Source organism: Ochotona princeps, chromosome 6 (genome assembly GCF_030435755.1).
Source record: "Ochotona princeps isolate mOchPri1 chromosome 6, mOchPri1.hap1, whole genome shotgun sequence".
NCBI lineage: Eukaryota > Metazoa > Chordata > Mammalia > Lagomorpha > Ochotonidae > Ochotona > Ochotona princeps.
In genome coordinates, this window is record NC_080837.1 from 44,543,710 (window position 1) to 44,560,488 (window position 16,779).

At 37.0% G+C, this 16,779-nt stretch overlaps 2 protein-coding genes and 1 non-coding gene across 3 annotated transcripts; all 3 read right to left on the reverse strand.

The window, feature by feature from the left end:
• Positions 1-206: 206 nt before the first annotated feature.
• Positions 207-310, reverse strand: LOC118759281 (U6 spliceosomal RNA). Its single transcript, XR_004996085.1, has one exon. It is a non-coding gene; the product is annotated as a U6 spliceosomal RNA (small nuclear RNA).
• A 4,513-nt stretch (positions 311-4,823) lies between these two features.
• Positions 4,824-5,762, reverse strand: LOC101517394 (olfactory receptor 4K14-like). The gene has a single exon (XM_004584858.2). The coding sequence runs from the start codon at positions 5,760-5,762 to the stop codon at positions 4,824-4,826; it is 939 nt and encodes a 312-aa protein (XP_004584915.2).
• Positions 5,763-10,895: 5,133 nt separating this feature from the next.
• On the reverse strand, positions 10,896-11,831 carry LOC131480556 (olfactory receptor 4F21-like). Its single transcript, XM_058666129.1, has one exon. The coding sequence runs from the start codon at positions 11,829-11,831 to the stop codon at positions 10,896-10,898; it is 936 nt and encodes a 311-aa protein (XP_058522112.1).
• Positions 11,832-16,779: the final 4,948 nt, after the last annotated feature.

Consider the following 16,779-nt stretch of genomic DNA (forward strand, 5'->3'; position numbering starts at 1 on the left):
TCCACAACTGTGAACAGTTTTAAACGTTTAATTATTTTATATAAATTTTCATTTTGGAGTAGTTTTATTTTTATAAGAAAAAACTGTGAAGTAATACAAGGAGTTCCTATACACCTTGCACCCATTTCCCCTGTTGTTAACATTTTAACATAACTGTCAGTAAACCGCACAATTCCCCTAGTATTTTTTTTCATTTTTTATTTTTTAAAAATATGGAATGCTTCACGAATTTGTGTGTCATCCTTATGCAGGGGCCATGTTAATCTCTGTTTCATTACAATTTTAGTATATGTGCTGCTGAAAGAAGCACTCCCCTATTATTTTTTTTAAAGATTTATTTATTTTTATTACAAAGTCAGATATACAGAGAGGAGGAGAGACAGAGAGGAAGATCTTTCATCCGATGATTCACTCCCCAAGTAACCTCAACGGCAATCCGAAGCCGGGAGCCAGGAACCTCTTTCAGGTCTCCCACGCGGGTGCAGGGTCCCAAAGCATTGGGCCGTCCTCAGCTGCTTTCCCAGGCCACAAGCAGGGAGCTGGATGGGAAGTGGAGCTGCCAGGATTAGAACCGGCGCCCATATGGGATCTTGGGGCGTTCAAGGCGAGGACTTTAGCCACTAGGCCACGCCGCCAGGCCCTCCCCTAGTATTTTTCATCCTAGCTTATACCTCTGCTGCTCCTCCCCATCTGTAATAATGAATGTCCCGTATTCTTATTAGGGTTTTTGCTTTTGCTTCCACATATAAAGGAAATCATGTAGTATGTGTCTTTCTGTGTCTTAATTTTTTTCACTCAAATTCTAGTCATTTTGCTGACAAGGGGGTGACAATGTCTCCAATTTTTATTGTATTGTAGTGTATATATCCACTTAAGTCCGGTACTATTTGCTTTATATATCTGGGTAGTCTTACTGGGTGCACAGATGTGCAGTTGTTACATCTTCTTGCTGAATTAATTCTCAAACGAATAATGATGCCCTTTCATGTCTGTTTTTACAGCCTTTGATTTGAAGTCTGTTTTATCTAATATAAATATACCTGTTGCAACTTGTTTTGGATTTCCTTTTGCATGGACTATCTTTTTCCAACCCTTCACCTTGATTTTTGTATATCTTTATTTGTGAAGTGAGTTTATTATAGGAAGCATATAGTTGAGTCTTGATTCTTTAAATCCATTCAGCCAACCTGTATCTTTTGGTTGAAGAATTTAGTTCATTTACATTCAAAGTTCATATTGATAGATGAGAACTATATCCTTTTGTTGCTTGGTTATGCATTTTTCTGCTTTGTTAGTCTTACTTCCATGCATTTTCTCAATGATAACTTTAAAAAAATGATTTATTTAATTTTATTGGAAGGGTAGGTTTACAGAGGGAAGGAAATACAGGTGGAAAGATCTTCCATCTGTTGGTTCACTCCCTAAATGTCCACAATGGCTGGAATTGAGCCTATTTGAAGATAGGAGCCAGGAGCTTCCTTCAGGTCTCCCATGTTGGTGCAGGGTCCCAAGGCTTTTGGCCATCCTCCCTGCTTTCCCAGACCACAAGCGGGAGCTGGAAGGGGGGGAGTGTAGTAGCCGGGACATGAAACAGAGCCTATATGAGATCCTGGCGTGTGCAAGGTGAGGACTTTAGCCACAAAGCCGTCACACCAGACCTGATGATTATTTCTAATGCAGGACTTCAGGGTTGCTTACAAGGCAGTGATGAATTCTCTCTCTCTCTCTCTCTCTCTAATATTTATTTGAACAGTAGAGTGACAATAAGAGTAGGCTGTCTACTATTTCCCAGATGTATTAGCATCAAACTGAATCAGAACCAGTATAGCCATGACTTAAACTGGCACTTCGATTTGGAATGCTAGCAGCTTAATACACTGTGCCACAATGGCAGTGTCTCCATTTCTTCCCCTCTCCCCTCAGAAGTACTTTTACCATAAAATGTGGCTTTGCTGGATATAGTATTCTCTGTTGGAATACTTTTTCTTGCAAGAAATTGAATATATCACCTTACTCTTTTTGGCCTGTAGGGTTTTTGCTGGAGTCTGTTATTAGACTAAATGCTATTTCTTTGTAAAATTAGTGTTATTTTTTTCTTGATTTTAAGTTTTTTTCTCTTGTCTTTACTTTTAGACAATTTGAGTATAAAGTATATAGAAGATCTTTTTGGTTGTGTCAGGTTGAGTTTCTTTGAAGTTCTTTGAATTTCCGTATTTCTTTAAAGACAAGTGTTCAGTTCACATCATTTAGCATGTTTTCAATCATCCCTTTCTCTTTCAGGTATTCCTCCTATATGTAAATTTTTACTTGTTTAATGGTTTCCTGAATGTCTTGTAGGCTTTTTTCACTATTTTAAATTCTTTCATCCCTCTTTTTGAAAAGATATTTATTTATTTGGTAATTTATTGGAAAGTCAGATTTACAGAGTAAAAGAGAGACAGAGAGACAGAGAGAAAGATCTTCTATCTGCTGGTTCACACCCCAAGTGGCCACTAAGGCCAGAGATGAGCCAATCCAAAGCCAGAAAACAGGAGCTTCTTTAGGGCCTCTCATGTGGGTGCAGGGTCCCAAGGCTTTGGGTTGTCCTCTACTGCTTTCCTATGCCACAAACAGGGAGCTGGATGGGAAGTGGAGCAGCTGGGGCACTAACTGACGCCTACGACATTGTTTAAAATCCCGTCCTTAAGGTCAGAGATGATGTATCCTGTTGTGAAAGCTCCCATTTATAGTTTGTGAATTAGCAAGGGTACAGCCTTCCTTAGGTTTGTACTTTATGATTCGGTATTCTGTATTGTGGGCTGGGTGTCTTCACTAAAAAAAACTTGTCTCCTTAGTTTCACAACATGATAACCTGAAATGAAAGAGCAGTTGTTCCTATCACTTAGCATTTCACATTCACCAAATTTAAAAATAGCCAAGTGTCAAAATTCTGCTTTTGTAACTACTAAGGCCTGACATGTCAGGTTTTTCGAATATAATCACTTTTTGAACAACTGGGACCATACAACATGTTTCTAACATGAAGAGTTGCACATCATTTGAAATTACTCAGATGCTGTCTGGATGCTCTCAAGCGTAAAAACTGTCATGGAGAAAGTTAGTATAGACATAAACTGCTACCTTTAGGGCTGTGGGAAGAACGGGGATAAACTGAAGTTACTGACACTGAGAAAAGTCTCAGATTTAGATCCTCTACAGCTGATACCCAGAGCTTTTAGAGGGGCTGATTCCTCATCTTTTGTTTTAAAAGCATGCACATATAAATAACACCCTTGGAAGCCTGACTGTCATACTCCTTGCCTTCTATAATGATAACATTTTTTTAAACCAGTATTCAATTCAAAATTTGAAAAGCGCCCATTGTGATTCTTCTTGAAATGGGAGTTAGTTAGAAATAAATGGTATTGAATTGCTGATGAGCTAAAAAAATGATACGCTTTGAAAGCATATGGTAAGATCTTATTCTTTTTCTCTACAAGACCTAATTACATAGTTTAAAAGTTAGCCAAGATGCACTGTTTTATTTTAGTCAGGTGAAATTAGAGAGGAAGCTACATGAGAACTTTAAATCACTGAAAAATCAGAACTGTATCAGGGAGCACAACTGAGATCATCTCAATTTGTCAAAAAATACCTCAAGAAGTCATCACGTCAGAGAACAACAAGGAAAGCTTAGAACCAGACAGAGAACAGTCAGCGTGGACTCACACATACCTTATTAGGTAGGACACAAAGATTAGTTACTCCTCACGAAGGCATTGAAGATTTCTCTGCACACCCCTCCTAAAACTGTTCTGCACTTCAACTGTTAACATGTGCCTTGTTAGAGTTATAAGCCAGTTTAGACTATCCTAAAATCTGCTAAGTTCAGCAAAATTATGCTTCAACAGTATAAACTGCTAAATACTAAAATGAAAATAGACACGAGACAACTGAATAGTACCCTATAGCCATTTTAAGGTGTATAGTAGCTGGTTCTGTGTACAAACTAAAACTGAAATGTCAATGAAGTAGTCACAGGATGTGGTTAAGAACCTGCAATTTTTAACATATTGGTTACTCAATAGCATGTCAATTAATTCCATAATGTTGTAAATTGTTGATGTTATGTTGTGGGTTTTAATTGATCGGGATGATATTCTGCCAGCTTTGTCTTCAGACCAGAGATGATCTCCCCCAGAAACCATTGAATTTATCTGGACAATAAGATGCTGAACTCTATGCTTGCAATGAAAGAATCTTGACTGAATTTGAACTGTAATACTGCACCAAGGTGGAGGAATCCACCATGGGGGGAGGGTATGGGGAGGGGTTGGGGGGAATCCCAGAGTCTATGAAACAGTGTCACATAATGCAATGTAATTTAAAAAAAACAAGAAGAAGTCACCATGTGTCCCCTTGTATGTCTCTACACAGGTATGACTGATGCTTCAATGATCGTCTAGTTTGAAAAATATGAATGCAAATGTTTGCATATCAATGATGCATCAGTTATGTTGTCATTATGAGTCCTTTTAATTGATGTTCAAGAAATAAAGAAATAAATAAGTATAGTTTATATAACTATTAACTTGGTAGATATTAGACAGAGATCATAATAACCAGATTATGTAATGATGATCGCTGAATATATGCAAACATTATTTCTGCAGTTACTGTGATAAGAATCTGAACACAATGTTGGATTTCAAAATACATTTTTATATTAAAAGCACCAGTTGTTTATCTTGGATTATCCATAGATTATTGATATAAGTTGTATAGATTGTTCAGTTTATAGCCATACAAATCCACATAGTATGTTTTCTGATTTTGTGAGATTTCTAACAATTGTCCCTTGAGCTCACGTGCTGATTTATCAGTCTCTTTATGGCACTTTTAATCTCCTTATTTCTCAGCGTATAAATGGCTGGATTCATGAGAGGTGTGATTACAGTATAAAAAACAGCCAAAAACTTGTTCACCCAAGTGATGCTGACTGGCCACAGGTAGATGAAGATACAGGGTCCAAAGAAGAGCACCACCACTGTGATGTGGGAAGAACAGGTAGAGAGAGCCTTTGATGAGCCATCTTTAGAATTGAGAGGGACGGTTAATAAGATGTAAGTATAGGAGATTATCAGGAGAATGAAACAAGTTGTTGCCAAAACCCCACTATCTGCATTTATAATCATTCTCAAGGTATCCGTGTTCATACAGGCTAGTTCAATCACCAAAGGAATATCACAGAAAAAGCTGTCTACTTCTCTGGGCCCACAGAAGGGCAGATCCAAGATCATAAGCAGTTGACTCATGGCATGAACAAAGCCAATAATCCACGATATCAAAACCAACCAGATGCACTTTTGTTTGTCCATGATGCTGGAGTAATGAAGCGGCTTGCAGATGGCCACATAGCGGTCATAGGCCATTGTCACCAGAAGAACCATTTCACCCCCTCCAAAGAAATGCACACAGAGAATCTGGCTCATGCAGCCGGCAAAGGAGATGGTCTTATTATCTTCGAGGAAGTCTGTGATCAGTTTAGGGGTGGTAACTGAGGACAGGCAGAGGTCGATAAATGAGAGATGAGCTAAGAGGAAGTACATAGGGGAGTGGAGATGGTGGTCCATGATGATCAAGAGCACGACAAGGATGTTACCCACAAGTGTCATCAGGTAAAGTACAGAAAACGGCAGCAAGAGCAGGGTCTGGAGCTCCCTGGAGTTACAAAGTCCATGAAAAATGAAGGCAGACACCACGGACTGATTTGCTCCTTCCATTTAGTAGGGTCTATGCTAATGGAACCCAAGACAAAGAGATAAATTAAGAACTTCTGGAATAGAAGCAGGAACTTATTGTTAAGGTTCTTGAGAGCAAGTGTGTGCTGAAGTCTTGTCATTGTGTTAAACTCAAAATTGAAAAAAAAATTTGCTTTAGATTGAGATTCTGTGCAATCTTGTGACTAAGAAGAAAAGCTAGCTAAGAATGGAAGAGCGGATCAAAAACATTATCAGTCAGAAGTACAATTCTCTCTTTTGATTCATTTAAGAAAATCTTTACTTAAGCAGACATCACTTAAGCAGAAAATATTTACTAATGGGAGACTACGTGATATTTTGGTACACATATAAAATGTCCAATCAGGATAAACATATTTAGCTCTTAAAATATTTATTTATGGTGAAAAAAAAATACAAAATTCAGTCTTTTTTTTTAGAGAAACATGTAGTACATTAGTATTGTATATACTCACCTTACTGTGCAATAAAATCCTGGATTTCTTGCACTTATCTAACTTCAATGCAGTATACCTTAATTAGCCATCTCCCAAATCCTCTCACCTCAATCTTTGGTAACCAATATTATTATACCTTTAATTTCTATCAGATCATGTTTTATTAAAGATTTCACATGTATGTGAGATAGTATAATATTTGTGTTCTGTGATTGGCTTATTCTGAAGCAAAATTCTTACAAAAATCAATATTATACCTAGACATCTGGGCAGTACATTTCTACATAAAAGGACCTTCCAATGCTTAAATCTTCATTTCCTGCAAGAAATCAGAATGATGTTTTCAGTATGTAGTGACAAAATGTATTATGGGGATCTCTACCATATTGAATAAAGTTCATAAATCTAATGTTGCATCTCCTATATACACACCCTACTTCTCAGAAATAAATCTATTGCTGAGCATATAAACAATAGAGAAATGTGGTCATAAAATGACTTGGCAAAGTGTGTCTCACTCATCATTTACTGTGTTTCCCTGTATTTTGAATTTCCTCCTGACATCTCCTTAAAATTTTCCCACAAAATCCTGTTTTCCAGACTGAGTATCATGCCTGTCTTACCCACATTGGTCATTGACTGGCTCACTGGTGTGAGATTTATTTGTAACTGCTACTGTAGTCCTGAAACGTCTTCATTGGATTTAGCATAAATTCTAGACTCATTTGTATTTATATTATTTATCTGTATTATTTAAATTCCCCCCACAGAGATATTTATATTCTATGAACCAAAACATCAAATCTTGTTTTTCCAGTTTCTCACTACCTCAGATCTTTTTTACCCACTTCCTTTCGTTTCCTCTCTTTTTAAAAATTTCTTTGTCTTATTTCATTTCCATTTCTCTATGTTTTACTTTCATCAGGCTAGATACTAGATGGTTTAAAAGTTGATTAACTAGCATATATTACACACTAGATAATTATTAAGCACTTTAAAACCATTAACTGCAATGCCTATTTCCATTTCTCATGTGTGAAATCTTGATTTTTTTTCTCAAGCAATGCTGTTAGACTGTGGAGGAGCTAGTGTATAGACTAAGTTTGTCTGACTCCAACGTCTCCAGTATAAATTCCGTACTATGAGGGGCTTCTGAGCTAAATGCTGATGTTTAGGAAAAGATTACATTAAGATTTGTGAAATAAGGTGCTTTGTTTTGCTCAGCAGCAATGCAGACATAAGTTTTAAAAACCAATGATAATATGAAAGGAAGTTCACATTTATATTAAAGCCATTTCAGTATCGTCATTAGCCTTCAAGCTGGATTATACTTTGTCTTACTAATTTCAATTAGTGAGTTTTCCTGCATTCGTTGCTTTAATTAAAAGGCAGAACAGACAGAATGAGAAGATAGCAGGAACAGGTAAATGATCTGTGTAAATCATTCGACCTGTGTGTCTGGAAACATGAGATTGTAGAAGGACGTCACTTTTTGCTAGTGTATGAAATTGTCGTAAGCAGTACTGAAGTTTCAGAGATCATTTGGAAGACAAACATATTTTTGGTAATCACATAAATTCACCCATTCAGAACTCTAAGACCGGTAACACAAGTATGGAAAAAATACTAACCCCAGAATATTCATAAACCACTGGGTAGGATGAAAAATGAAAGAAACGGAATTCTTTGTAATATACCCACCGTGCAAGAATTGCTTCAAATCCAGATACTTCTTGGTTGATTGAGCTGATTGTAGATTCTACCTTAACTCTGAAATGAAGTCCAATTTGTTTTCTGCAGTAACCAATGTTGGTGACGGTGTATGCAGCTCAGCGTGGTAAATATACACACCACACACACCACACACACACACACACACACACACACACACACACAGTCTCTGGGCTGGAAACTTTCCAGTTCTGTGTTTGAAAGGGGGCTGAGTAGTTAGATTTTAGTTTCTGCCTTGATTTGAATTGAATAATATTTTTAAAATTCAATTCAATAATTGAATAATAGTTCAAAGTGTCAGCAATACATGTAAGATGCAGAAGTTTTGACGAAAAATAAAAAGAAATTGGCCAAATAGTGATTAAGATGCTGGTTGTACCTCATCTCAGTTGGCCTGAGATGTGTCACGTGTGAAACTGCACTATTTCCTGTTCTTCTTAGATGCTAGCAAGAACTCATCACAACAGGGTTCTCCTTCTGTCTTTTTAAACCACTGACTAGGTGTCTTAAAGGGCTGTGCATCCTAATCTACTCCGTAAGTTTTTATTTCTAAACATGACAAGAGTAGAGTACCCTGACTACTCTGTCTCCGAGACTACTCTGTCACTTTTCTTCCCTACTTTCTAAATTACAGTTTATTTCTGCCCATTTAGTTTTTAAAACAAGTTAATTTGTTTTTATTTGAAAGACAGGTTTTATAGAGAGAGCAGAAATAAAGACCGAAGGTCTTCCATCCCCAAATGGCTACAACAGCTGGAGCTGAGCTAATCTGAAGCCAGGAGCTTCCTCCAGGTCTTCCCATGCAGGAGCCCAAGGAGTCCTCTGTTGCTTTCTCAGACCACATACAGGGAGGTGGGTTGGAAGTGGAGCTGCTGGGATCTGAACCGGTATCTATGTGGCATACCAGTGCCACAAGTAGAGAATCAGCTTGTTATGCCACCAAACTGGCACCTTGTGTTTTCTTAGGAAAAAAACTAATTTTATTATATATTATTCTGGTATATAGTGTGTTGTTTTTATATACACTATGTAGTGAAATGATATCTGTATAGAAATGAGCATATCATCATGTATAGTAACTTGTGTGTGTGTGGCAAGCCTTTCTATGATAAGAATTATTACATCTTAGCAAATTTTCAGTTTATTATTAATTATTAATTATTAATTACCATCTTATTAATTACAGTCCTTATGAGGGTCATTACTTCTCTAGACTTATTCATCATACTTAAGTAGAAATTTTCAATTTTTGGCCTATTTATTTCAGTGATTTTCCTTTTCTGCTCTTAAACCACTTTTCTACTTTATTTCAATTTGTTCAGTGTTTCTTTGTTTCGTATTTTTTCAAATGTAAGATAATATACCATTTTTCTTTCTGTGTCTGCTTTATTTCATTTATCATACTGTCCACCAGACTCATCCACTTTTCATAAATGACATGTTATTACTTATGGCTGAATAGCATTCCCCTGTATTCCATATCTTCTTCTCTGTCAAACTACTGACAGCACTTAAGTTGATTCCATATTATGGCTTATTGTGAATAATGCAGAAATGAACAAAGGAGAGTAATGTTAGTGAATAGCATTACTCTTTGTGTGTAATATATGAACTACAGAAAGTATCTTTGGAGGAAACTCCAGAGCTCCAAATCATGGAAATGTCCGACTTATGGGAAGAGTGCTCTAGCCCTGCCATTGGGGCTTCCTAGGTTCCATTTCCCTACATTGATACTACATCTGAGCTTGGCCAAAAGGTTGGAAAAAGGCAACAGTTTCCCTAATTAGATGCATAATTTGATGGTGTGTTTTTTTTCAAATTCAGACACAAATACACAAGTGAATCAATCACAATGATTGTAGAGATAGAAGTAAAATATTTATTTCCTTTAATTGTTTTTACAGATGTGAAAACAAGACATTGTTGTTTAGAGTGATAGTTTTTTGTAGTGGAGCTAAGGCATCAGTTTCCACAGTAGAAGACAGGAGATGACAGCCCTGTGTGGTTGACATGTTAAGCTACTTCTCTGACTTGCTGGCCCATGCTTGCTGCTGAGTGGGGGATCTGAAATGTGGGTTTTGTGGGACTTGTTTATGAAAGCAGAAAACAAAGAAATATTTCAGTTGACAGACTTCTTTATAGGCATCCGGTTTTTTTGTTAATTAAAAACAAAATTTGTTTGAACTTCTGTTAGTGGAAACAATCTTAGAAAATGGCCTTTTAGTTAAATTTTACTTATGAAAATTCTTTACTGTAAACATGAGAACAATTACCTGAGAGTTTGTTTCTGGTTCCTAAAACACACTAAAAATGTGAAATGCACACAGAGTTGACCTGTCTAAGAATTAATAACACATCCTTTAAAGGAAAAGGAGTACCCCAGATTCTCTGATCTTTGTTCCAACTTTTAGTGAGATAGACTACCTGACCTCCTAGAGCACCAAGGCCAGGTTGTATCCTAGTTGTCCTTATTAACATTGATATCTTTTGTTTCTTTTTCTCTGTCCCCAGTGATAATCCAAGAGTCAGCTTCTAATCAGTTACCTACATTGGAAGTTTGTCTTTGGGTTTCCAAAGAAAATATAACATTGGCAACTAGTCCTACATATCCAACCATTTCATAGAATGACACTTGACATTTGTGAAAGTAAAATGAAATTTATTTGCAAACTGTATGGGGAAAAACACTATCCAACACGTTATTTGGAAGAATAAAATTATATCATAAAAATTATTTATATTTTTGCTATCAGCTGAAATAATTTATATCATGGTGGACTTGTATTTTGGGTGGTAGTTAAAGCAATGGATAAATGCTCAATAATAATAGTGTTAGTGCATTCCTACGTTCAGCAAGGTAGATGATTACTTTGTTGTGTTAAATGCAGAAGCCTAAGTGGAGATGTCAGTAAACATACACAGTTTCAGAACTCAAAACCAGATTTTGTCAATAATTCCTGACAAACTGCCACTGTTTGTTCAATCTTTGTACAGCTATCTTTATTTCTTTGTTCCTTAATGTATAGATGACAGGATTCAAGACAGGGGTGATCGCAAAATCCACAATGAACAGGTATTTATCAATTGACGATGTGGGAAATGGCCATATGTAGAGAAATATACATGGAGTAAAAAAAAGTACAACCACTGTGATGTGAGATGACAAGGTGACTAGTGCCTTGGATAAGTCTCCTGAAGAACGCTTCCAGACAGTGACCAAAATGAAGATGTAGGAAAGGATGAGCAGGAAGAAGGTGCCTGCAGTCATGAAGCCACTGTTGGCAGCAACAACAAACCCAAACTTGGCTGCATCTGTGCAGGCAAGTTTTATTATCCTAGGAAAGTCACAGTAAAAGCTGTCTATTTCATTAGGGCCACAGAAAGGCAAGTCGATAATGAAAGCAAACTGAGACATAGCGTGGATCACTCCAATTACCCAGCCAAGGCCCACGAACAAGATGCATCTTTTAGGGCTCATGATGCTCAAGTAGTGAAGAGGCTTGCAGATTGCGATGTACCTGTCAAATGCCATAGCTATGAGTAGCACCATTTCCACTCCTCCTATGATATGGATGAAGCATATTTGAGCCATGCAACTTTGAAAGGAGATGACTTTGTATTCTCTTAAAAGGTCTGAGATCATCTTGGGAACTGCAGTGGTGGACAGGCCCACATCAATGATGGACAGGTTGGCCAGCAGGAAGTACATAGGAGAACGCAAGTGGGAGTCAGCAATGACCAAGAAGACAATGAAGAGGTTTCCCAGGATGATTCCTACATAGAGCAAGGAGAATGTCAATGTGAGGAAAACCTTAGTTTCCCAGGAGCTGGAAAGTCCCAGCAAGACAAACTCAGAAACCACAGAGTGATTTAGGCCATCCATGGGCTCGTGCACAGGAGTTGGTTTCAAAGCACCTGTGGATATTGATGAAGACACAGAATCATCATTACAAGCATATGTTCCTTCTTTATCTGTCTAGTTTGTTTTGTAGGTTGAAGATCCTAGAGTTATAAAGCACTGAAATGGATAACAAAATAAGAAGGAAGAGGAATTACGATGATGAGCAGAATGATTAGTAGGAAGGATTATGGGTATTAATTGTAAAATGGTGGTAAATAGATTACCTCCTTTTGATTCTGTTTTTAGATTTTGATTTTGCTGTGTTTTTCTGAAGGATAATTAGGAATTTTTCATTCCTTAAAATCCACTTACTTTCCTATACTAATAATCTCAGATGATAAAAGCTATTTAAATATTTATTGCCTCACATAGCACCAAAGGACTCCCTATCTGAATTTCCTATTTCACAGATAAAATTGAAGTTTCAAGGCTCACAGTTTTAACACATTTTGCTTGTTGTATGTATGTCTGTTTCTGTTTGTGCTATGTGCAATTTGGATCAATCATACAGGTTAAAATTGTCATGCTTTTCAGTCCTTGACTTCTTGGGATCATAGTTAATGAAATCACTATTAAGGATCAAGACATTTTTGATTCTAAAAATTAGTGCTAACAAAGTGATATCTGTGGTCAGGTGACCTGAATAGCCATTGAGTCAATTTGGGTCACTTGTTTGAACTTGTAGTCCAAGCCATGTATGCAGTCAGTACCAAGAAATGCAGCAGCAGCTGCAGGTGGACAAGTAAGAAGATTCTGAGACCCACAAAAGTGAAGAATGGGAAGTTGCAGCAGATCAGAGAGGCTGAGATTGAAGCTAAACTGTACCACCAGCAGAGAGGAGGGGTTCAAGGCACCACAGTCCCAAGGCTCTTCACTTGTCAGCTTGTTTGTACAGACTTAAAACAGAGTTCATCTTTTTAGTTCATACTTTTTAGATGAATTTAGTAAATACATGCTGTCTATTTTCCTGTGCCTTTTAGTCCTGGTAATGTGTACATCAGTTTTGACTTTTTCTTTGTTAGATCTAGTGGAAAAAAAGTACAATTCTTTGAACAAAGAAAGGGATTAAGCAAATCTCACCCGCCAAGCTTTATTGAAGGCCAGGGGTTGTACCTGTGAAAAAGTAGTGAACAGTTACTTGGGATGTGTGTGAAGGAGAAGCCAACCATAATGTATTTGGGCTAAGAGTTAAAAACAATGAATTGTCTGTGTAATTGTTTAGAATGCCTTTGACTTATTAATAAAAATTACATTAAAGAACTTAAGAGTTTGTTATATGTTATTACTTGGTGCATGGATAATCATTTAAAAGCAAAGACTTAATCATATTTTCTCTCTTTGGAGATGGGGACTCCAAGAGAGTTATTATGATAACTTTGATGATAATCAGGAAAATGGTTTATGAAGAACAGTGATTGAGTTCCTCATGGAAGAATGTTACCGTGCTTTTCTGTGTCTGTTCAGTGGATGTCGACAACCAAGGCCTAGACATTACTGGCTTCTTCCTTCCTTCTTCCCTGCTTTCTTCCTTTTCTCCATCCTCCTGTTAATCTTTCCTTTTTAAGTTTTTTAAAAATTTATTTTACTTCTTAAAAAGGGTTCATTTTTATTTCTATTGGAAAGACAGATTTACATAGACAAGGAGAGACAGAAAGATCTTTTATATGCTGGTTCATTGCCTAAATGACCACAATGGCCAGAGCTGAGCTGATCTGAAGCCAGGAGCCAGGCTTTGGGTTCCCTTCTGCTTTTGCATTTTATAAGTAGGGAGTTGGATGGAATGTGGAATAGCCAGAACATGAAGCAGCTCCTAAACAGGATGCTGGCATTTCTAAGTGGAGTATTAACCAATTGGAGGCATTGTGGTGGCCCTATCTTATATGTTTTTAGACTAGAATTTGAAGTTAAAATGTTGACTAGTATATACTGTATACGGTCTAGGTTAAGCATTTGTGAGCATTACATTTTAATAATACATGTTTATTCTCAGATGTGAAAGGTTAATTTTCTTGTATGAAACACAGAGAATGTGGCAGAGCTGTTTGGTTCTATCAGCTACGGTGTAACTTTTATACTAGGACTAACATATGACAAGATTCTTGAGTTTGAGTGAACCAGGGAAAAAGAATAATTCTGAAACAAGGCACTGAGTTCTGCGTAGAGAATCCAGAGACAAACAAACTTAAATTGTCAATGATAACAGAAGAGCTTGTTGCTAATATTCAAGTCAATTCAATATTATCGTCCAAATGGAGTGCATGTCACCCTACCAATACTTATAACTGACTTTTCCATTTCCTTCCTTAATCAATGCACATAGAATGGACAAAACACAAGATGAATTAGAAAATAATCAAGACAAAAAATTGAATTATAAAAATCTTTGTTCCCCAGCCTGGGCATCTCACTGGAGAACATCTGACCCATGGAACACTTAAAGTCTGAACAATCATTAAGTGTGATCCTTGAGGCAACTGCAGTTGGGATATAAAATTCAATAAATCTGCAAGAGGCTACTCTTTAAGCTGCTAAGTTTTGAAGGCCTGCAGTTGATGTTTTAAATACCCCAGTGGTTTTTGGGAGGAAAATGTTCCTCATCCCTGTTAGATGGAAAGTGATTTTTTACCAGTGTGTGAGAGACTCTGCTCTAAGGAGTCCACAGTATCAGAGTTTAGTGGGACAAGAAACATAATTATTTTTTGTAATCAGAGCAACTACACAACACTAGTTGGAACTCTAAGATAAACACATAAGTTTGAAAAATGAGAATGCAAATAACATAATCTTCAATGAGTGGATAGCAATGAAAGGTAAAATTTCAGAAGTCAATTTGTGACACACTTGCCCTACAGGAATCACCTTTGAGGCCGGATGCTTTTAGCTGACAGGGCTCACTCTGGGTTCCACCTGAAGTCTGAAGTGATGCTCCGTGGTTTTCCTGTTGTGACCCATGTTGGCAGAATGTGTTCTCTTCAGTGTGGCATACTTCAGAGTTCAGCTCCTAGCCTGGGAATATGTCTAGCTGTTTGTTTCAAATACAGCCCTAAATTTGGAATGGCTTACCGTATTAAGTTCCTTGGGGATCCTGTTTTGTCCTACTTTTCCCGAATTGAGTCTTAATGAGACAAAGCATGTTTTGCCAAGTTAGATCCAAGTTAGTGGAGTAAAATACAGCAAAAAATTCTAATAAAATCTAACAAAATGAAAGTTTAAAATGTTCCTATTTCATTTGTGAGGAGGCTGTAATACTCTTCCTTTTAGTTCGTCTGCAACTACCAGGTCTTAAAATTGGACCTAGATGTTAGTTCTGGTGCCATTAGAACTTGTATGAGTTGTGTAGCTAGGCAGGTGAGAGCCAGCCCATCTGTGGCCACTGTACTTCTGACTTAAGGGACTGTCGGACCTCTTGTTTCCTGTGCCTCAGAGGACCATTCGAGTCTTTATTTAAATGGCAAAAATGCAATGGACAGTCCCTTTCCAATTTACTACTTTATTTAAGAAAATCTATGAATGCAGTGCATTTAATATGATTTAAACAATTCAGTAGATATAAATTTGTAGGAATCTGAACCCCCCTTCACTTCTCCTCTTCTACCTTACCTTCTTTTTAATGTAATAACTACCAAATTGGAGCATTGTTTGTACCTCATCTATAAATAGTGAGAACTGGTCACACAGTAGTTTACTATAGTCTTGCTTTCTGTGGTTTCAGTGACATGTGGTTAACTGTGGTCTGATGGAGAAGGGTGAGTATGATTTAATATTTTTGCATTTATTTTACTGTTAATGAATTTTGGTTAACATGTATTACTTGTACATTTTTATGGGATAGAGTGGAATATTTTAACAGGTACAGAGAACATCAATAAATCAATTCAAGCAAATAGTCATCCTTTTATTCATAATTTCTTCATCTTTGGATCTTGTTGACTTCTGCCTCTCACTTCTTTAGATCCTATATAGCACATTATAGTGAACTACAGACATTGCATGCTTACTGTGGAACAGAAGAACTATTAAAAAGGGTCAGATAAGAAAGAGAGAGAGAGAGAGAGAGAGAGAGAGAGAGAGAGAGAGAGAGAAAGATTTTTCATTCCCTGGTTCACTCTCCAGATTATCATAATTGCCAAGGCTTATTCAGATCTGAGTCAGGAACCAGGAGATTCTTCCAGGTATCTCACAGGGGCAACAGGAGCACAAACATGTGGGACATCAGCCACTGTTTCTCCCAGGCCATTAGTAGGGAACTGGATTGGAAGTGGAGCAGCCAGAACACGAACCAGCATCCATATCTGAAGCCTTCATTGCAGGCGGTGGCTTTGTTTGCTATGCCATGATGTTGGCTTCTGAGAACAACTTCTTAAGCTTTCATAGAAAAGTAGGTGGGTGTTTTTTTTTAGTGTGTACTTGTTTCACTTAGCACAATGTCTTCTAGGCCCATCCGTGTTGCTACAAATGGCAGGACTGTATTCTTTTTTATAGCCAAGTATTACTTCAATGACACACATGTAATCAGGTGCTTTTTATTTATTTATTCCATCAGTGAAACACCTTGCTTGATTCCATACCATGACTGCAATAAACATGGGAATTCAGGTATCTCTTCAAAATACTGGTTTTCTTTCTTTGGGTACATACTCATAATGAAATTGCTGGATCATTGAATATTTTTATTCATTTTTTTAGATCTTACACTTTTTTGAAGGAGATATTTATCTTTTAATAAAAACCTTAAAAGTACATTCCAAATGATTCTCAATATGTATCGTGACACAATTTAGTTTACATATAGTTTGAGTTTCAAAATATGCATATATGACTTTTTCTTTGTTGTTGCTCTTTTTTATTATTATTTTATGATATAGTTTTATAGTCTCTGAGATTTTACCATCACCCTCCCCAAGATTTCTCCCCTGCCACTGATTTTTCC

What these genes read in the sequence shown, in the direction of transcription:
- LOC131480556 (XM_058666129.1), bottom strand. Translation starts at nt 11,831, where the DNA reads ATGGATGGCCTAAATCACTCTGTGGTTTCTGAGTTTGTCTTGCTGGGA.
- LOC101517394 (XM_004584858.2), bottom strand. Translation starts at nt 5,762, where the DNA reads ATGGAAGGAGCAAATCAGTCCGTGGTGTCTGCCTTCATTTTTCATGGA.